At 40.0% G+C, this 21,242-nt stretch overlaps 1 protein-coding gene across 4 annotated transcripts in view; it reads right to left on the bottom strand.

The window, feature by feature from the left end:
• ULK2 (unc-51 like autophagy activating kinase 2) overlaps positions 1 to 21,242 on the bottom strand; it is a 55,727-nt gene that overhangs the window by 23,705 nt on the left and 10,780 nt on the right. For all 4 annotated transcript variants that reach the window (XM_026448171.1, XM_026448170.2, XM_026448173.1 and 1 more), the window contains 7 exons: positions 16,513 to 16,573; positions 10,549 to 10,686; positions 7,602 to 7,747; positions 5,311 to 5,391; positions 3,232 to 3,518; positions 1,615 to 1,802; positions 1,141 to 1,244 (listed from right to left, as the gene is read on the bottom strand). In XM_026448171.1, coding sequence (XP_026303956.1) covers positions 1,141 to 1,244; positions 1,615 to 1,802; positions 3,232 to 3,518; positions 5,311 to 5,391; positions 7,602 to 7,747; positions 10,549 to 10,686; positions 16,513 to 16,573 — 1,005 coding nt within the window. The remainder of the gene's footprint in view (positions 1 to 1,140; positions 1,245 to 1,614; positions 1,803 to 3,231; positions 3,519 to 5,310; positions 5,392 to 7,601; positions 7,748 to 10,548; positions 10,687 to 16,512; positions 16,574 to 21,242) is intronic.

Below are 21,242 nucleotides of genomic sequence, written 5' to 3'. Positions count from 1 at the left end.
GCTGAGGCAGGAGAATGGCGTGAACCCAGGAGGCGGAGGTTGCAGTGAGCTGAGATCCAGCCACTGCACTCCAGCCTGGGCGACAGAGCAAGACTCCGTCTCAAAAAAAAAAAAAAAAAAAAAAATCCTACAGTATTCTCTTTGGGTTAGAAACCATGCTGGCTCAGATATTTCTTCCTTTGGATGCTCGTGGGGAAAATTTAAAAATCATAGAGAAAAAAAACAAGGAGATTACAATAGTGATTCTCAAATTCGAGTGTCCACAATAATCACCTGGGAGTGTATTACATATATTGATTCCTAAAAACCCCCAGAAAATTTAAGCAAGCAAGTCTGGAATACGGAATTAAGAGTCTAGAATCTGAATTTTGTTTTTTTTTTTTTTTTTTTTTTTTGAGACGGAGTCTTGCTCTGTTGCCCGGACTGGAGTGCAGTGGCCGGATCTCAGCTCACTGCAAGCTCCGCCTCCCGGGTTTACGCCATTCTCCTGCCTCAGCCTCCCGAGTAGCTGGGACTACAGGCGCCTGCCACCTCGCCCGGCTAGGTTTTTTTTTGTATTTTTTAGTAGAGACGGGGTTTCACCGTGTTAGCCAGGATGGTCTCGATCTCCTGACCTCGTGATCCGCCCGTCTCGGCCTCCCAAAGTGCTGGGATTACAGGCTTGAGCCACCGCGCCCGGCCTTGTTTTTGTTTTTTGACAAGCAGGCCAAGTAATCTAGATATGTATGGGTGGTTATGAACATACAGTCTCTGGAGCAACTCCGAAAGGTTCAAGGGTCTCAGTGACGTATGGGTCTTTATAAAATCCAGTTACTGTAAAGTAAATGCTCAGGAGTACATGTAGGTTTAGGCCAACTTTGACAAGTATTATCCTACTGACAAAAAAAAAAAATCTTTGTCAGAACTCCTTCTATTAATAACTCACAGGCTGCTGCTCATCAAGATACTGAATAAGCTCCTGCTGTGAATGGGCTACTGAGGAGGAAGATGAGAGGATAGGTATGACATCCAGAACTGTAAAATAATACATTTGTGTTGTTTTATGCCACCAAGCATGTGGTGATTTATTACAACAGCAGTAAGAAACTAATACATATGCTAGCAAATTATGTGCCTAAAAAGAAACTTCATTTTTCTTACCTATATCCATTGGTCGTTCTGTATTTAAACTGTCTGTGCTGCCCTGATGTCCACCTATAGGAGTCTTTCCTTGTTGATCTGATAACCTCCCAGTACTGACAGATCTAAAAAGAATGGTGATGTTTTTAATAAAGGAAAACTACACTTTTTAAAACTAGAAGGGTTAATAGGAAGTTAGAGAATGAGGAAACAAGAAATAGATACCAAACAATTCAGGGTAGAGATAAACTTCAAAATAAAAATAAAGGACAGAAATAGAATATTCAAGAAGTTCAGAAAGAACTATGTACTTACACAGTTACAGGAAGCATCTATGGCTTTCAGAGATTCTAAATGTATGCAGTACATATCAATAACCATATGGCATAAATCACCTGCTATACTAATGTAGTCTTGCTGCTTTTATAATAGAAATCTATTTGTTTTACTATTACAGTTTTCATGTTTAAGGCTAGGATGGAAACAGTCTTTTACCTGCCAAACACTGCCTTGCTCTGCTGCTCAGCCCGCTGCCTCTCACTTCCTTGCACTAAGAGGCAATGGGCACATTCCCGTGGCTCATTCCCATCTTTGGATTGTTCTTCAGCAGGCCCATGATGAGTAACCAAGGCTAACAGGTTGGAAGATGCTTGCGTTTTAGGGATTTTGAAAGGAGCTGTGGTCTAAAGAGACATATATATGTAAACTAGTTAATATGATGCATCAACTATTCAGTAATGGCAGGTTTGTGTGACCCAGTAGTCAGAAGTATTGGTCAGGCTGGTGGGAAAAATTGTAGAAAGATGCAAACCTTCCTGGAAGGCCGAGAGGCTTTACAAAAGCTAGGATTTGGCTGAAGGCAGCCAGCTTCTCTTATCTGGTGCCTGACAGGTGAGGTTAGGTAACAAGGGGATGAAAAAAAACTGATCTAGATAAGTTAGTTTACTTAGGCCTTGGAACCTGGCCTTTAATCATCTGCATGCAATTACCCGCAAGTATGTTGACTCAAGGCCTTTGTCATTAAATCTGTACTAAATAAATGCCTGCAGCACTAGCATGTCAGAGCCATGGTGGCTACAACTCTTTCTGTGAACGGCCCGGTCCCCTAGCCCACTCCTTCACTGGATGTCTGTGTTGGAGTGCATTTTTTCATCCACTGCTTCGTCAGGGTCTGCAAGTCAGACCTGGCAGGAGTATGGACTCTGGCGTCAGTCAAACCCAGATTCAAACACTGGCAGCTCTATTTACAGCTTAAGTGACCTTGCACAGTTCATTTAAACTCTCTCAGCCTCAATTTCCTTTTATCAGGATTAAATGGGATCATACACAAAAAGAATTCTGCAAGTAAAGTACTTACATTGCATCTGGCACATAGCCGGGCGCGGTGGCTCAAGCCTGTAATCCCAGCACTTTGGGAGGCCGAGACGGGCGGATCACAAGGTCAGGAGATCGAGACCATCCTGGCTAACACGGTGAAACCCCGTCTCTACTAAAAATACAAAAAAACTAGCCGGGCGAGGTGGCGGGCGCCTGTAGTCCCAGCTACTCCGGAGGCTGAGGCAGGAGAATGGCCTAAACCCGGGAGGCGTAGCTTGCAGTGAGCTGAGAACCGGCCACTGCACTCCAGCCCGGCGGCAGAGCAAGACTCCGTCTCAAAAAAAAAAAAAAAAAAAAAAAAAACATTGCATCTGGCACATAGAAAGTGTTCATTATATTATAGCTATTATTTGCCAGGAGCAGTGGCTCACACCTGTACTTCCAGCATTTTGGGAGACTGAGGCAGGCAGATTACTTGAGACCAGCAGTTCAAGACCAGACTGACCAACATGGTGAAACCCCATCTCTACTAAAAATGCAAAAAAAATTAGCTGGGCAAGGTGGCACATGCCTGTAATCCCAGCTACTCAGGAGGTTGAGGTACCAGAATGGTTTGAACCTGGGAAGCAGAGGTTGTAGTGAGCTGAGCTTGCGCCACTGTACTCCAGCCTGGACAACAAAGCAAGACTCTGTTTCAAAAAATGAAATAAATAAATTATAGCTATTCTCATAATGAATCCTTTCCATAAAGTACTATACTAGTTCCTAGCCTACAAAAGGGTTTAATAAACACACCTTAGTAGGAGAGCCAATGATTGTTGGCAAAGGAGTTTTAAAGAACCAGTCAGAACTCCGTGGAGAGGACCCCAAGTGCTTGGTGGGAGAAGTTCCAAGGCTGCCAGGCCGGCTAGGCTGAGGTGAGTAGCTGTACCCAGCCCCAGCATGGGTTGGGCACACGGGGTCAGAGTGCTGTTTTCTGAGCTTCTGCTTGTTCTGATAGATGTCAGTGAGGGTGGGGGTGCTCTGCAGTCTAGCACCCAATAAGAGGGACTGTGGTGACTGAGCTTGTGGCACTGGAGAACCTAACAAGAAAACAAATGTAACGTTAACCCAAAGTGAAGAAGTGCAGTGCAAAAATGTAAAAATTAAGAAGACAGTTTTTAAAATGAGAATTCTGATAAATACCTTATTTTTCATAAGACATTCTAAAAGTGATTTACTTGGCAAGAGACTATTTTTCTGCCATCCTTTGCAAAACAAATCCATTGTTCATATTCTCAGGAGACAGATTTTAATGATTATGGGTTACTCGCTGTTTTTAATCAGTAGCTAGTAAATAACTCAGATTAATGTAAGGTCTGATTAGCACCAAAGAGAGCAATATCGTTAGTGATTAAAGTTAATGAATACAACAAAAACCTACATTGAACAGGATGATTTTTACTCTGTATGAATACATACCTTGGTAAATCTATGTAATTATTCTCTTTTCTCACACAGCAACTAAAAGAAAACTCAGACTAACCCAAAATAACTCCTTATTCAAAAAAAAACAAAATAAACAAATATATATAATGTGTAGGAAAGAAGATCACAAGACAACAGACCTTTCCCAGATTTTACTTTGTGTAAAAATAACAAGCATGTGGATTTTCTGTACTTTGTCCATTAAATTACACACTTAAAACCGAAAGCATCCATACTCTCACAAAGAAAACACTTGCCCGCAGACATCCTTGCCTCTCAAGGGAAACCAAATCAAAAGTCTAGGGGATAAGGCCCCCTTTTCCCCCCTACAAACCTTGTTGTTGCCAACCCAAGGTCCACTAATCCTTGACTCCAGTTACACACTCTTTGGAGTTTCTTAGAAGCCAAACTATCAAGAATTAACATTAAGAGCATGCAAATATTCTTAGTGACCTAACCATCATTATTCTAAAAACAGAAACCAACAGAAGCTTTGCTGTTGACCACTCCTGGCTTCACCTCATTCCAAACTTGATATTTAATTTTACTGCGCTTTATAAAAATAAATTCGTGTTAAAATCTTATGGTCTGACTAAAGTTATTTAAGCTTCGTTAAAGAGTGCTTTTCTAAGTAACACAGGAGTCCTCTAACTGGTCAACTCCTCAAATATCCATACAATAGAATTTAACTTATAAAGCTGCAATTCACACATATATTTTCAGGCATATACATATAATAAAAAAAAACTATATTATTTTATCTGATGCTGACTCATGGCTCTTACCAAAAACAGTATTAATCATTCTGAAACGGTGGTTCACACCTGTAATTCTAGCACTTTGGGACGCCAAGGCAGGAGGATCACAAGGTCAGGAGTTCAAGTCTAGCCTGGCCAATATGGTGAAACCCCATCTCTACTAAAAATACTAAAGTTAGCCGGGCATGGTGGCGCTCGCCTGTAGTCCCAGCTACTTGGGAGGTTGAGGTAGAAGAATTGCTTGAACCCAGGAGGCAGAGGTTGCAGTGAGCCAAGATCGTGCCACTGCGTTCCAGTCTAGGCGACAGAGCGAGACTCCAATTTAAAAAAAAAAAAAAGGTATTAATCAATAGTATTAAAGTAATGAAATTTCACTTCGTAAATAATTTTCACTATGTGAAAATAACCAAAACTTAGCCAAATTATTTAATTCCTAAGACTTACTTTCATAAAGGAATCTGATATTCAAAAGGAGGTATTAGATTAGCTTTATGATATGTTAAACCACATTAGACCAAGATTCTAAAAATCAGGATGGCAGAGGAGATAATTCATATCAATTCTGTTCTTTGATAAGACTAGAAAAACACAGCTCAAATCCATTTATAATACAATTCAAATTATTAATAAACCAAATACATTCTCCTACCTGAGGAGTTTCTACTCCTGGAGTCATGGCCCTGAGGATGCCCACAGGAGCACTGACTGAATTGCTCAGGAATGGTGCCAACTACATAAAAAAAAAAAAAAGCAGATGGGGAAAGGAAGAAAAATATCCCAAACCAATAAAAGACAACAACAGGCAACACATGCACAAATTACACAGTAAATTACTGGTTAGAAAATTTTAAGGAACAAAGGTTTGGTTCAACTAACATTTACTGGAGGACCAATCTGCTGGGCGCTGCACACTAGGATAAAAAGTATCGTATAATCTGCCTTGGAACAAGAACATTAGGGGAAGAAAAGCCACATAAACAAACAAATGCGCCTAACAAGTATGTCCATAAGACAGATAAGTACAAAGAGTTTGTACAAAGTGTCCGGGCTTGGGGAGCTGCAGGGCACGGCTAACAGACAGCCCCAGCTGCAGTCCCTCTGGATCTACCACACTGGTGCCAAGGCTAGGCTTCCCCGAGGAGCTGTTCCCAGCCAGTGACTGCATATGGTGGGGCACTAATTCAGGCTTGTTGAAGCAGGTCAGGGAATTCCTCTAACAAGACAATCCAGTGCTTGGGGCTACTCCTTCAGTCTGGCTGAAACCTTCTTAGACCTACATCACAATCTGAGACTCTTCCTGGCCAGCTCTTCCTCCTTCCTGCCCTCCTTTTCCAGGTGTTGGACCTATGTTTGGTCTGAGGGCCCTCCCTGCTTCCTCCTGCTCCTCCCCTTCATTCTTCACAGGAGTTTCCCCAAGTCACTCTCTTGTATATCTAGTATGTTCTATGCATCCATTTCTCTGAGAACTAAAACTAACATAGAGAGAGAGAGAGAGTTAGGGAAGGCTTCAGGGGAGTTTAAGCAGATGAGAAACATATGTCTACAAGGATCAGGCAGCTGGCAGAGATCAGATCCTTAGGGAAGGGCTTTATTCTTGTGTGCAAGAATGAGATTTGGACCTTGTCTTTGGAGACCCTGAAGTACCTCAGGGACTGCTGCAGGGGTGAGAGAGGGCCAAAATTTTATTCAAAGATTTTTCATCTAAAAACAGCTTTGAAACCATTGCAACAGGTAATGCGGCAATTTAAACTTTTTTCCTTTTTTAACACTATCATTGTGTGTTTTGTCTTGTTTTAAATAGGGCTCCTGAGGAAAGCCCTTCTCTTTCTGTCTCTTCAGATTTCTTCCTATTCCATCTTAGTCTTACTTCAGCAGTTCTGACTGAAGGTGGGGTCCTCCCCTGGAAGTACTTTTTTTGCAGTTTTGAGATCTGCCACCCCCGGGCCCTGTGTGCACCACCTGTTCTTCCCACCACCTCAATGCCGCCTCTCATACAGCTGCTGTAGTCTCAGTGGCTTTGGCTCTCTCACACATATTTCTGGAGTTTGAGCTTTTATTTCTGTCTCTTGGTTTCACTGAAGATATGGTATACGGTTTGTTTCTCCTTTTGGTAGGGTTTTTGTTGTTGCTGGTGTTGTTTGTATTGGCATTCTCCTTATTATAGTACCAGGAGAAGTGGGAAGATCTGTAACGAAGCTGCCACCACATGCCTACCGGAACTGGAAGGTTTCTGGTAATTGTGACCCAGAGCTGCTATACAGTAATCCTTATAAGTATGAGTGATAAGTAGAAAAGGCATTTATGCACTTCAACCTAGGGTTTCTGACTTTGCATTCAGATTCAGAGCCCAATCCCAAAGGAGACGCTTTTTATACATAAGTTACATTTATATTATTGTATTTCCAGTAGAGATCCTAACACATTTATACAGAGATTCTCAAAAAGAAGTTGGGACCGGATGCAGTGGCTCACACCTATAACCCCCGCACTTTGGAAGGCCAAGGCGAGTGGATCGCTTGAGCCCAGGAGCTCGAGACCAGCCTGGGTAACATAATGAAACTTTGCCTCTATAAAAATAAAAAAATAAAAAAAATTAGCTGGGTGTGGTGGCATGCGCCTGTAGTTCCAGCTACTTGGGAGGCTGAGGTGGAAAGCTCCTTTGGACCTAGGAGGCAGAGGCTGCAGTGAGCCGAGATCATGCCCCTGCACTCCAGCCTGGGCAACAGAGTGAGACCTTGTCTCAAATAAAGAAAGAAAAAGAAAAAGAAAAAAAGAAAAGAGGGAGTTGGGATTGGGGTAAAGATGGAAGGATGGGGTATGGCCTCCAATCAGCTGAGAATCACTGCCATCATGAGCCAAAGTTCCTAAAGAGAATGTGTAACGTCAGATTTATTACAGTGAAAAAAAGGTTGAAAACAACTGTTTTTAAACTCTCCTTACCCAAAGGGGAAGGTGAGTAAGGCCTAGAAGACCCAGTGGAGAGCCTCCGTCCAACTGTCTGTGCTGTGTCTGCTGGCACCGGGGAGCATGATCCCAGCCGGAGGAAGCCCATGGGGCTGGTGTTGGACCTTCGCACCACTGCAGATCTGAAAAGTAAATTATTCCTTTTATAAAAGGTTCTAGAACTCTCTCTTTATTCCTGCATTTTGTGAAACTTCCTAACAATATGCCATGGCGTAGTTTTCAGAAATATGTAATATAGTCACGTGGAACAATTATAAGATGCATAAAAAGAGTGAGGTCTCCCTCTCATTTTTCTATTTCTATTTGCCTAATTCCCAACACTTCCCCAATTCTATTCAAAAGGTTACCATGATTCTTAGTTTCTAGTGTATTCTTCCAGAGTTCCTTAATGCATACACAAAACAAACTAAATATATACTCTTATTTTCACCATGTTTTAACACCAAAGGTGATATATTACATACCAACCATTTGGAATCTTTTTGGTCTTAGGTCCTCTTTATACTCTTAAAAATTACTGAAGACCTCAGAGAGTTCTGTTTATGTAACTTATATCTATTGATGTTTACTGTATTCGAAATTAAGCTGAGAAATTTTAAGAATTATTAACTCATTAATAAGCTTATTCCATGTAATATAAGATTATGAAAAATAAGCATATTTTCCAAAACAAAATAAATTAGTGAGAAGCACAGCATTATTTTATACATTTTTATAAATTTCTAATGGCTCAAAGAAGACATTTGGATTCTCATAATTGCTTCTGCATTCAATCTGTTGTAAGACATGTTATTTTGAGTAAAGTATATAAGGAGGATCCAGCCTTCCACAGATGTGTAACTGTGAAAGGAAGGAATATTTTGGTAGCCTTTTCAGGTTAACTGTGACATGCTTCTTTGATACTACACCAAAATTCAGCAAGTGGTTGTTGCTAAAAGGTTGACTGCAATGTGGATCTGAAACCAGATTAATGAACTCATACTCCATTATGCGAGACTCCATTCTTTTGCAAAGAATCTTGCACTTTGAATGAAACTTTTACCTGTGCATGATTTTTTTTAACCATTTAGTAATTTGGAAAACATTGGTTCACTGAGTTATGCAGATAATTCCAATGTTGATACATTAAACAATATCAAAAAGTAATACTCATAACAAAATATCACCCTCAATTTTAAAAGAAACACCTGTCAAGGTTTAACAGAAGCTGTCAAACTTGTATCGATCACTGAATTTTTCCAACATTCTAAGTTTTGCCTAAAAGCTCAAGTTTTATCATTGACATTTATCATCGCTTGTTTTCTTCAAAGTGGACTTACCATTTCTGACAAAATGGCTGCTTGATACCCATAACCATCGTTTGTCAGCCATTTTTTAAAGTAAAAAGGGTACTCTATGACAAAGTAGCTAGTTCAACTTGGAACTAGAACAACCATACCAGTGCTTTTCCTAAGATAACTACTCTAATATGCGGCAAAAGTGCTTTATGTGTACATCCTACTCAAGGATTGAGATTTTCAAAGAAATATATTAATTTTTACTGCCTCATTAAGGACATTCCTTTGTATCGCAAGTGTGTGGTGGAGAAGAATACAAAGACTAATAGCACTGTTTGGGTACCACCACCCTGATTCAGGCAAAGGTTCCAATAGCTTTATCCATCTTTGCTTTTTGTACTATCAGTGCATGTATCAATGCAATGAAAAAAGCAAATAATGTCCTAATTTGTATTATGAAAATAGTTTTGATCTCATGGACCCTCTGAAGGGATCCACAGACTAAACTTTGAGAACCACTGCATAATATACTGTTAATCACTTTACTTTTTTCATTTTATAATATAACTTGGAAATCTTTCCACTTTGGCACAGAGGGAGCTCCTTCACCTTTTGTGGAATGGAAGGTGTGTAATATTCCATTATCAGAGATGGATCATAATAAATTAGTTCATTACTGGTGGCCATTTGGCTTCTTTTTCATCCTTTGGTATCATAACAGTTAACAACTTTGTGTAAATGCAATTTCATACACAGGAGAGGCCTGTATATGTAGAGTATGTCCATGACTATACATATATGTAGAATTAGTTACCAGAAGTCAAAGTGCTATTTCCTCCCTTCACTCTATCGAGTTCTCTGAGATTTAGTACTCTCTGAGGATACTGTGGGTCACAGTGATTCTCGTTATGTCAGAATCCCTGATTATATGCATACTTACGTCTGCCATGCTAAATCAAGTACCATTCTTCTATCCCCTTCTGTTTTCCAGAAATTTACTGAATTCTCTCTCTCACTGAATAGAATAAGAATAATCTATGCTTGGCCAGGCGTGGTGGCTCACACCTGTAATCCCAGCGCTTTAGGAGGCTGAGATGGGAGGATCACTTGAGACCATGAGTTCAAGACCAGCCTGGTCAATGTAGTGAGACCCCATCTCTAAAGCACAAAAAAAAAAGGAAAAGAAAAAGAAAAAAAAAAAAAGAATAATCTATTCTTATTTCATGTGTTTGTGTGGACTTGTACCTTTGTCATTCCTTTAATATGATCTTAGTAAGGTCTCAGGATCGGGGAAAAAGTAAACAATACGTAAATAATCTGCTACAACTGGTGAGATTTCATTTTTTTAATAAGTTCTTCCTCAATTCTTAAAACTAATTATACTTTATATGTATCTATACACATGTATACTTAACATATATAAATAAAAAATATATATACATATCATACTATATGATCAAGTTAAACTTAAATATCATTTAAATTATCAATTATAAAACTTTTTTATTCAATTTTGTGCATTTCCAGTATACACACATGTAAGAGACTAACTATGCCATGGAAACTAACAGATCTTCCAATAACAATAAAATTTTTTTTTAAAGGAGAAGAAAAAGAATTAAGCAAGAAAAAAGTTACTAACTTACCTTGGAGAACCATGTACATTTGTGCCTGAGCTGGCAGTAGATGTAAGATTCTGCTCTATGCGCTGATAATTCCTTATTTGAGTAGGTACTGGAATTGGTGCTGTTTCACTGTGAGGTGACACAGTAGGCTGATACTGCCTGCAATCACAGTTTATTGAAAAAGGAAAGAAACAGTGGTAGGACTGTTTTTCTTTCATTTGACCCATTAGTTACATTTAGAGAAAATTCTAGAAAGAGCCAAATGGTCGCTCCACTACCTTAATAAGAAATGATCTTGTTAAAAAATATATAAAGTCAAAAAACTCACATTTATTATCTAAAAAACTCCTGGCATTCATATGCATATTGAGGACTAAGAATTACAACAACCTGGAAAAAAGTTCCTTTACAACAACAGGAAAAGTCCACAGGTCAGCAAAACTGTCTCATCCACTCACATTCTGCTATTCATTACTATGTGAGAGAAAAAATATCTAGGAAAATATGCTGGGGAAAAGAACAGGAAGTTCAATAGCAAAGATGACTGGAATGTTTCCAAAAGTCATGAATGCTGTAAGCATTCCCAAAGAGCTCTGACTTTATGAAGAAGGAGAACACATTGCGCAAATTTTCAAAGCATGCAACTCATCTGACGTCCACATTTTGTAGTGTCAGTCTTTGGTTTCTTTAATAGCCTCTTTCCTCACTTTTCATAAATTCAGAAATAGAATGTCCTTATATCACTTTCAATTCACTTTACAATATATCCTATAACATATCAGAGATAACACTGGGCCCTAAGAGAGATGACTTATTTCAAAGTAAAAAGAAATACAAAACACTTCTGTAGTGGAGATGTTAGCTACTTTCCCAATATCCATTCAGCCTTTATGTCTTACTAAAAAATAAATTAAATTTTATTAGTAGCAATAATATGCCCAATTAATTGTAGCATATCCCAGACTCCCTTGCAGCCAAGGATAGCCATATATCTTTCTTGGTCAGTGAGATATAAACAGAAGTCTTCTACTCATTCTTCCTGCTCAAAATGTGAGCATACTTGCTGGAGCTTCAGCAGGTACCTTTGAACCACAAAAAAAAGGGCAAAAGACCTGAAGACATAAAACTTCCTTGAGCCACAGAAACCAAGGAAACAACTATTTATCGTGACTTTTTTCATGTGAGAAAACCTTTAGCATTCAACCACACTACAGTTAGGACCCTGTGGTTTACAGCCAAGTGGAATTCCTAATGATACACCATTTAGTGTGCTTCTATGAGCTCTCTCTACACATTTTTATTTAGGTATTTCTATTTAGTATCTTTAAATACAATAATGAATTTTTTAATATCTATACATCTGATTCTTCAGTTTATCTACATCCTAAAAACAAACAAAAGCCCAAAAACACAAACCCTCTACTACCACTAAAACAGCTTAACAGTACTTCACTAATCAGCTCTGGTGTCTGCAAGCCAGTGCACTCACAGGTCTGACAACCCAAGTTCCTTAAGAACAGAATAACAACACAGCCATGAAATATCAGAATGTGAATGAATAAATGCCATTTTTCTATTGTTTCAATTTAGTAAGTAAACAGTGTTTCTGAAGCATTCATTCCCTGCTGAAGCACATCAGGGAATTTTTTTTTTAAATACACATTACCAAGCTCTAAAATTTTTCCTGTACTGGTTAATCTCCAAAGGGAAGAAGCTAAATAAAGGTACCCAAAGAAGTAAACTTAGCAACCTCATAATTCTAAGCACCTCTCTCAGGTAATCTCAGCTGGCTTCTCTAACACCTCTGGTTCCGCCCACCACCAGCATGAGGACATGAACAACCGTGGACCGTGTTCTGCAAATGTTATCTCAGATAGTCTCTGGACAGGACCTGCAAGCAGACTTGCTCAGAGTTTAGAAAGTCTTCCCTGGACAAATTCCAGACCTCCAGCTAGCTAAGACAACTGCAGCCATTTTCCTGTACAACTTAGATACTAACACCAATATTTAACCATTACTCAACTCCCTGAGTCCAAGGTAAGGAGAGGGAAAGTCTATGTATGTCCTGAGTCTCCAGCACATCTTCCTCACCTCCACTAGGGCCTGCAATTCACAACATTCTCTGTGTGGAACATCATCTGGGACCCATATGAAATACTTGAAAGATGAGGCAGCCTGGCCACATGGTAGCACAATCACATGTTATTCTACTTGCGCTGAGAGGAAAACACAAATGCAAAAGGACAAATAAACACTAGGTGATAGCATGATAACTTCCTCAAATTCATAATCTTCACATCAGGAGATCCCTAGTTGCGTCTTTGTTTCAGAAGACTCCATGAGTAAATCCTGAAAGGCTGATAAGTAATCAGGAAAGTAAGGGTTCAGCTGGAAGTAATACCAAGGGACACAGGGAGAGAAGGAAGGATCTATGCATATAAGAGCTTCTGTGAAACACAATCTAGCACACTAATGCTAAGCCACAGCTGTGAGCTCACACTCATGGGGCTGTGTAAGCGGTGGGGAGCCAAGTGGAGATAACCTGCTCATTACCCAGAGGCCAAAGCAGCATCAGAAAAGGGCCTAGTCAGGCACACAGCTTGCAAGGTTCCAGTGAGAAAGGGGTTACTTCATGTAAAGGGAAGCAATCAGAAAGTTAGAAATCCACTCAGATGGTACACTCTAATGCACCATGGGCTGTGTACACAGCTGGCCTCCATCAATGTCTGGCAACATCCAGTTTTCAGAATTCTGATATCCTAATTCCCATGCCTGTGCCTATTTTTTGTCTGGATGCGCAAGGAATAGATATTCCCTACATGTACTGAAAACTGCCGTGTAGCTAATGGAGGCACTGTTACTAGGAAGTGCTGCTTTAGAGAAAAATGCATATTCACTGGCAAAGGAAAGTTCAAGAATTACACCATAGGAAGAGAAGCCAAAAAGGAGCCAAAGATGACTCAAGAAGAAAAAAAGGCAGCAAATCAAAAGAAGTGAAAATCTGGCAATATACAATTCCCGTATTTGAATTCCCATATCCTCAAAGAAAGGAAAGAGACAAGTTTGTACAAGATTTGCTTATCCCCATGGTTCCCAAACTGTGCACTGAGGGACCCCAAGGTACCGGTGCTACTCAAGGGGTGCCTTAGAGTACATCAAATTGTTTAAAGTTTGGGAGGCCGAGGCAGGTGGATCACGAGGTCAGGAGTTCGAGACAGGCCTGACCAACATGGCGAAACGCCGTCTCTACTAAAAATACAAAAAATTAGCCAGGCATGGTGGCGGGCACCTGTAATCCCAGCTACCCTGGAGGCTGACGCAGGAGACTTGTTTGAACCTGGGAGGCGGAGGCTGCAGTGAGCTGAAATTGCACCACTGCACTCCAGCCTGAGCAAACAAGAGCGAAACTTTGTCTCAAAAAAAAAAAAAAGATACTCTTGCATATACAGTGAAATGATCTCAGACAAGAATGCTAAGACCACACAATGGGACAGGGACAGTCTCTTCAGCAAATAGTGCTGGGAAAACTGGATATCCACATGCAAAAGAGTAAAGCTGAAATCTTATCATATACCACATACGAAAATTAACTCAAAGGGGATTAAAGGCCTGAACATTATACCCAAAACTATAAAGCTCCTAAAAGAAAAACATAGAGGAAAAACTTAATGACATTAAGAGTAGGCAATGATTTCTTGAATATGATGCCAAAAGCAAAAGCAACAAAACAAAAAATAGACAAATATGATCTCCTCAAACTTAAAAAAACTTTCATGTATCAAAGGACACAAAGAGTCAAAAGACAACCAACAGAATGGGAATAAATATTTGCAAATCATACCTGACAAGAGGCTAACATCCAAAATATAGAGAGAACTCTTAAAACCCAACAACAAAAACCCAAATAACTCAGTTTAAAAATGGGCAAAGATCTTGACTGGACATTTCTCCAAAGATGACATACAAATGGCTAAGAAGTATAAGAAAAGAGGCCGGGCGCGGTGGCTCAAGCCTGTAATCCCAGCACTTTGGGAGGCCGAGACAGGCGGATCACGAGGTCAGGAGATCGAGACCATCCTGGCTAACACGGTGAAACCCCGTCTCTACTAAAAATACAAAAAACTAGCCGGGCGAGGTGGTGGGCGCCTGTAGTCCCAGCTACACCAGAGGCTGAGGCAGGAGAATGGCGTAAACCCGGGAGGCGGAGCTTGCAGTGAGCTGAGATCCGGCCACTGCACTCCAGCCAGGGCGACAGAGCAAGACTCCGTCTCAAAAAAAAAAAAAAGAAAAGATGCTCAACATCACTAATCATTAGAGAAGTGCAAATCAAAATCACCATGAGGTATCACCTCATGCTCATTAATTAGGATGGCTACTACCAAAAAAAAATAGAAAATAACAAATGCTGGTGAGAATGGGGAGAAACGGGAACCCCTGTGCACTGCTGGTGGGATTGTAAAATGGCACAACTGCTAGGGAAAATTTAGCCAATTCCTTAAAAAATTAAACACAAAATTACCATATAAGCCAGCAATCTCACTTCTCGGTACATATCCAAAGGTACTGAAAGCAGGATTTTAAGGAGATATTTACACACTCATGTTCATAACAGCATGCACAATAGCAAAGAGATTGAAGCAACCCAAACGTTCATCAATGGATGAATGGAGAGACAAAATGCAACATATACACACCATGGAATATAATTCGGCTAGAAAAAGGGAAGAGGCCTGTCACATGCCACAACATGGATGAACCTTACAGTCATTATGCTAAGTGAAATAAGCCAAGTCACAAAAAAGACAAATGCTATATGGTTTCACTTATATGAGGTATCTAAAGTAGTCAAATTCATAGAAACAGAGAGCAGAATGTGGTTATTATCAGGGACTTGAGGGGAAGGGGAAATGGGGAGGTAATGTTTAATGAGTATAGAGTTTAAGATTTGCAAAACAAAGAAGTCCTAGAAATTGGTTGCATAACAATATGAACATATTTAACACTAATGAAGTATAAACGTTAAAATGACTGAAATAGTACATTTTATGTGTTTTTTATCACAATTAAAATTTCAGGCCGGGCACAGTGGTTCACACCTGTAATCCCAGCACTTTGGGGGCCGGAGGCGGGCGGATTACCTGAGGTCAGGAGTTCCAGACCAGCCTGGCCAACATGGTGAAACCCCATCTCTACTAAAGATACGAAAAATTAGCCGGGCATGGTGGTGCATACCTGTAATTCCATCTACTCAGGAGGCTGAAGCAGAAGAATCACTTTAACCCGGGAGGTAGAGGTTTCAGTGAACCGAGATCCCGCCACTGCACTCCAGCCTGGATGACAGGACGAGACTCCGTCTCAAAAAAAAAAAAAAAAAAAAAAAAAATTAGCAGGGCGTGCTGGCACATGCCTATAATCCCAGCTACTCAGGAGGCTGAGACAGGAGAATCGCTTGAACCCAGGAGGTGGAGGTTGTAGTGAGCCAATATCCCACCAATGCACTCCAGCCTGGGCCACAGAGCAAGACTCCATCTCAAAGAAAAAAATAACTAAATAAAATTTCAAGAAAAGAAATAATGAGGCTGGGTGCGGTGGCTCACGCCTGTAATCCCAACACTTTGGGAGGCTGAGGTGGGTGGATCATGAGGTCAGGAGATCGAGACCATCCTGGCTAACACAGTGAAACCCAGTCTCTATTAAAAATACAAAAAAATTAGCCGGGCGTGGTGGCAGGCTGCCTACAGTCCCAGCTACTCGGGAGGCTGAGGCAGGAGAATAGCGTGAACCCGGAGGCGGAGCTTGCAGTGAGCCGAGATCGCACCACTGCATTCCAGTCTGGGCGACAGAGCCAGACTCCGTCTCAAAAGAAAAAGAAGAAATAATAGACTATAAAACAAAATAAACCTTAAATCAAGAACACTAAGTTCTATAACCTTACAAAAATAAAATATAAAAAATATTTTAATAAGATAATGTAAATATACATACCCTCCACACACCAAGAACTCATTTGAAGCACGCCTGCCAGCAGTCCCCATTGGCATATCATCTGAAGGAGAAAAAAGTACAATCAGTTCCTGTTATACCATCTGCTTAAAAAAACACAAATTTGGCCGGGCACGGTGGCTCAAGCCTGTAATCCCAGCACTTTGGGAGGCCGAGACGGGCGGATCACGAGGTCAGGAGATCGAGACCATCCTGGCTAACAGTGTGAAACCCCGTCTCTACTAAAAAATACAAAAAACTAGCCGGGCGAGGTGGCGGGCGCCTGTAGTCCCAGCTATTCGGGAGGCTGAGGCAGGAGAATGGCGGGAACCCGGGAGGCGGAGCTTGCAGTGAGCTGAGATCCGGCCACTGCACTCCAGCCTGGGAGACAGAGCGAGACTCCGTCTCAAAAAAAAAAAAAAACACAAATTTGTTCCAACATGATTATTAGGATTTCATGCACAATGCAAAATTACCATTGGCTTATGTTATGATTTCATCTATAAGAAATAATAGATAACCTCAGAAAACTACACCTAGCTGAAGACATAGGCTGCAAATCTTTGGATGCCCACTTCTATAAGCAAATTTGAGGTCTTCTTCAAAATAAAATGCCATATTTATTGCAGTGTTTACATATTTCTTCACCATTAAACATGCAAAAACTGTGCTACTGTTTTTATCAGGTTCCATTTTCTGTGTCAATGACAAAGGTTCTGAGAGTTGTGCCCTTAATACCATTTTGCACATAAGTTTATTGCAAAATCTTGCAAAGAACATGTATATAACATAATAGAAGAACTGACCATAAAACAAAGTCTAGTTCAATGAAATGTCGGATTACCCCATCCTCCTGCACAACACTCTTGTCAGGTCTTGCATGGGTTGTTGAACAACATGTCATGGAAGGCCAGATGTGGTAGCTCATGCCTGGAATCCCATCATTTAGAGAGGCAGAGGCGGGAGAATAGCTTGAGCCCAGGAGTTTGAGACCTGCCTGAGCAACACAGCAAGACCCCATTCTCAAAAAAAAAACCACAATAATGTCAGGCAGCAATAAGCATTATAAAGGAAAATAAATCAGGGTAAGGGGACACAGAGTAGCAGGGCAAAGGGGAAGTCCATTTTTATTTAAAGACAATGAATACTTGCCTATAGGAGAATTCAGAAAACAGGGAGAGGAGGCAGGGATAGAAGCTAGACTTCACTAAGTGTATTTTCTTTCATAGCTTTGAGTTTGAAACCATACATAATTTTCAAACGAAATTAAATCAAAAGAAAATAAAATCCCTAAAAATCAAAAGTAAAAGAATCTAATCATGTAGCAACCTGATAGCTTAATCACGAGAGGGAAATTATTTCAAGTAACTTTTTTTTTAAATTTATGTATTTTTGAGACAGAGAGGAGCATGATCTCGGCTCACTGCAACCTCTGCCTCCAAGGTTCAAGCAATTCTCCTGCCTCAGTCTCCTAAGTAGCTGGGATTACAGGTGTGTGCCATCACACTCAGCTAATTTTTGTATTTTTAGTAGAGACGGGGTTTCCCCATGTTGGCTAGGCTGGTCTCGAACTCCTGACCTCAAGTGATCTGCCCACCTCGGCCTCTCAAAGTGCTGAGATTACAGACATGAGCCACTGAACCCAGCCTCAAGTAACTTTGATACTCAATAATTTGATTGCATATACCCAACGGGATTATCCTAAGGACAAAAAAGATTCACAAAAAGATCTTAAATGGCTTTCAATGACCACATTTACAAAAAATTTTAAGTCAGGACCAGTAAATAATAATATTTTAAGTAATATTCATAGAGTTTTGATACCATATTGTAATTCTGAAACTATAGAGGCAACGAGAAGGACAGAAAAGAGAAGAGCCTAAACTCACAAGGACAAAAAAAAACCAGAAAAGTCCACAGCCACCAAAATTTGGAAGGTATAAAGTTGATGGACAAGTAGTATTTGACCCAAGAAGATAGAACCTTAGACAGCTGGAAAGCCCAGAAGTAAACCAATTTATATCACAGAACTCCAAAATGCTGAGTAATCAGCAGTACCAGATACCTTTCAGAGTGGCACTGAAGGTAGGACTAAAAGCAGGATTGACTGAAAGTCTGTTTAGAAGCAGTCAGAATATAGTTCATCATAGTGTATCGTATTCAGGATTTTTGGTAAGTGAATAGATTACAGCTGCTCATGGAGCGGGCGTGGGTAACTATGTGAGTTGATGAATACATTAATTTATTTCACTGTAGTAACCATTTTACTATAGACACATGCCCCTCAACCTAAGATGGTGTCACTTTTGAATAAACCCATTGTAGGTTGAAATTGTCCTGAGTCAAAACGCATTTAATACACCTAACCTACCTAACATCATGGCTAAGCCCAGCTACCTTAAACACGCTCAGAATACTTACACTGGCCTACAATTGGGCACACAAAGCCTGTTTTATAAAGTGTTGAGTATCTCCAGCATCAGCTGTTTACTCTGGTGATCGCGGGCTGACTAGGAGCTGCAGCTCACTGCTTCCACCCAGCATCACAAGAGAGTTCTGTACCGCATATTGCTAATACAGAAAAATATCAAAATTATCAAACTTCAAAATTTGAGGGATGGTTTCTACTGAATGTAAATCATTTTCCTATTCACATAAAGTCCAAAACTTGTAAGCCATTTGTATATCTCATAATATCACGTTGCATAGCTTAAACATACATAATACAATGTATTTTTTTAATACAGAATTCTTTTTAAAAGAAGCAGTTAGAATTTTATATCCTTTCCCCAACCTTATGCAGGTAGGCAATGCCCATCTCCCACTGTACATTCACACTTGGGACAGAGTAAAACAGAGGGTCTCTGGATTGCAGAACAGCAGGAAAAATTAAAGGCAAGGGTACTACACTGACAAAAGATTAGTGGAAAAGAGTTATTAAATGAAATTTTACACTGACTATTGAGAAGTCCATACTTCTTCCCCCATTTTGCGAATCCAGACAGGTTCTCTTTAGGCAAAACATTGGATGATCTGAATAGCCCTCCAAAAGGGAAATAGTCCCAAGAATTGCCCCCGCCATATCATTCATCAAAGAGGCTTGCTGTCAATGAGACGTTCTCATGTACAGAGCTCTCAAACAACTTTCAAATTCTCCATCCTCAAGAAGCATACAACAATATACTGCATGTTGAAATAAGAACAACACTCAGAAAAAACTTCTGAAAATTTAAAACATGAGGGCATAAAATAAAAACTCCCTAAAAGGGTAAGAAGAAACATTAATGAAATTAAATTAGAGCAATAAGACAAAAAGATGGAAAATCAGACCAAAAAAAGATAAAAATCACCTGGGCACTCAGGTATTTGTTATACATTACTTTTAAACTGTATAGCTGTTTTAAACATCTTGTATGTACAATACGTTTCACAATAGCACATTTTTAATCATTAAAAAGAAGGGCGAGATCAACTGTAACAAGTGTGGATACATCAGGATAATGAGGAATGAGAACTGACCCCTAGGATTTGGCAGCAGGAAGATCTTGACAGGAGCAGTTCTGAAACATTTACACCAGCACACACAAGAAAAAAGACAACTAGAATAAAACAAAAGATGTAAATGCTCTTTATATAGAAAAGTATAAAAATGTATCAAAACACATTAAAGAAACCTAAATAAGTGGAGAAATACACATTCCTAATTAGGTGACTTAATATCGTAAAGAACCTACCTGTCTTTGAATAGGTCATACTATACAGTCAATGCAATTCCCATCAAAATGCCAAAATGGTTTTCATAAAATTATCGAGCCGAAATTAAACTATATGTGGGAGGAAAGGGCCAAGAATAGCCAGAGTGATTCTGAAGAACACTGAAATGCTCTCTGCTCTCTGCCCCTCCTTCCCTCCCTGACCACACACACATACTGACACACACAAATTTAAAAATTATTATAATATAGACAAAAAAAAGAAACCCCATCCTGTATTTCAAGCTGACATGACAAATGTGACATGACAAACGTGACACTGCATATCAGTGGAGAAAAGACAAATATTTAATAAATAGGACAACTGACCAATCTCTACCTTGCTTCATCTACAAAAATGAATTATAGGTAAAATTATATGTAAAAAAAATCTTTAGAAGAATATATAGAACACCATTGTAACACTAGGGCTGCATGAAAAAATTAGTACAAGCTGTTTGTACCAATATATTACAAAGTTGTAGATATCTAAGTTTTCAGTTAGAAGTAGTTCTGGGACATGTACACAAGAATGTCTGTTATAATATATATGTATTTTTTGAGACAGGGTCTTGCTCTGTTGCCCAGACTGGAGTGCAGTGGCACAATCATGGCTCACTGCAGCCTCAAACTCCCAAGCTGAGACTACAGGCATGCACCACCACACCCAGCTTTCTATTTTTGGTAAAGGTGGGGTCTCGCCATGATGCCTGGCTGGTCTTGAAATTGGGGGTTCATGCGATCCTCCCACTTCAGCCCCCAGAGAAGCTCTGACTACAGGTGTCCACCACCACGCCTGGCTAACATTTTTATTTCTGTAGAGAAAAAAATCTCACTATGTTGCCCAGACTGGTTTCAAATTCCTGGGTTCAAGCAATCCTTCCTCCTCAGCCTCCTAAACTACTGGGATTACAGGTTGTGAACCACAATGCCTGGCTCATTACATTTTGGATAGTGAAAAGGTAGAAATAACGCAACTAT

Source organism: Piliocolobus tephrosceles, chromosome 16 (genome assembly GCF_002776525.5).
Source record: "Piliocolobus tephrosceles isolate RC106 chromosome 16, ASM277652v3, whole genome shotgun sequence".
Lineage (NCBI taxonomy): Eukaryota > Metazoa > Chordata > Mammalia > Primates > Cercopithecidae > Piliocolobus > Piliocolobus tephrosceles.
Note: the sequence above shows the minus strand (reverse complement) of the source record. Positions and strands in the feature narration are given on the sequence as shown.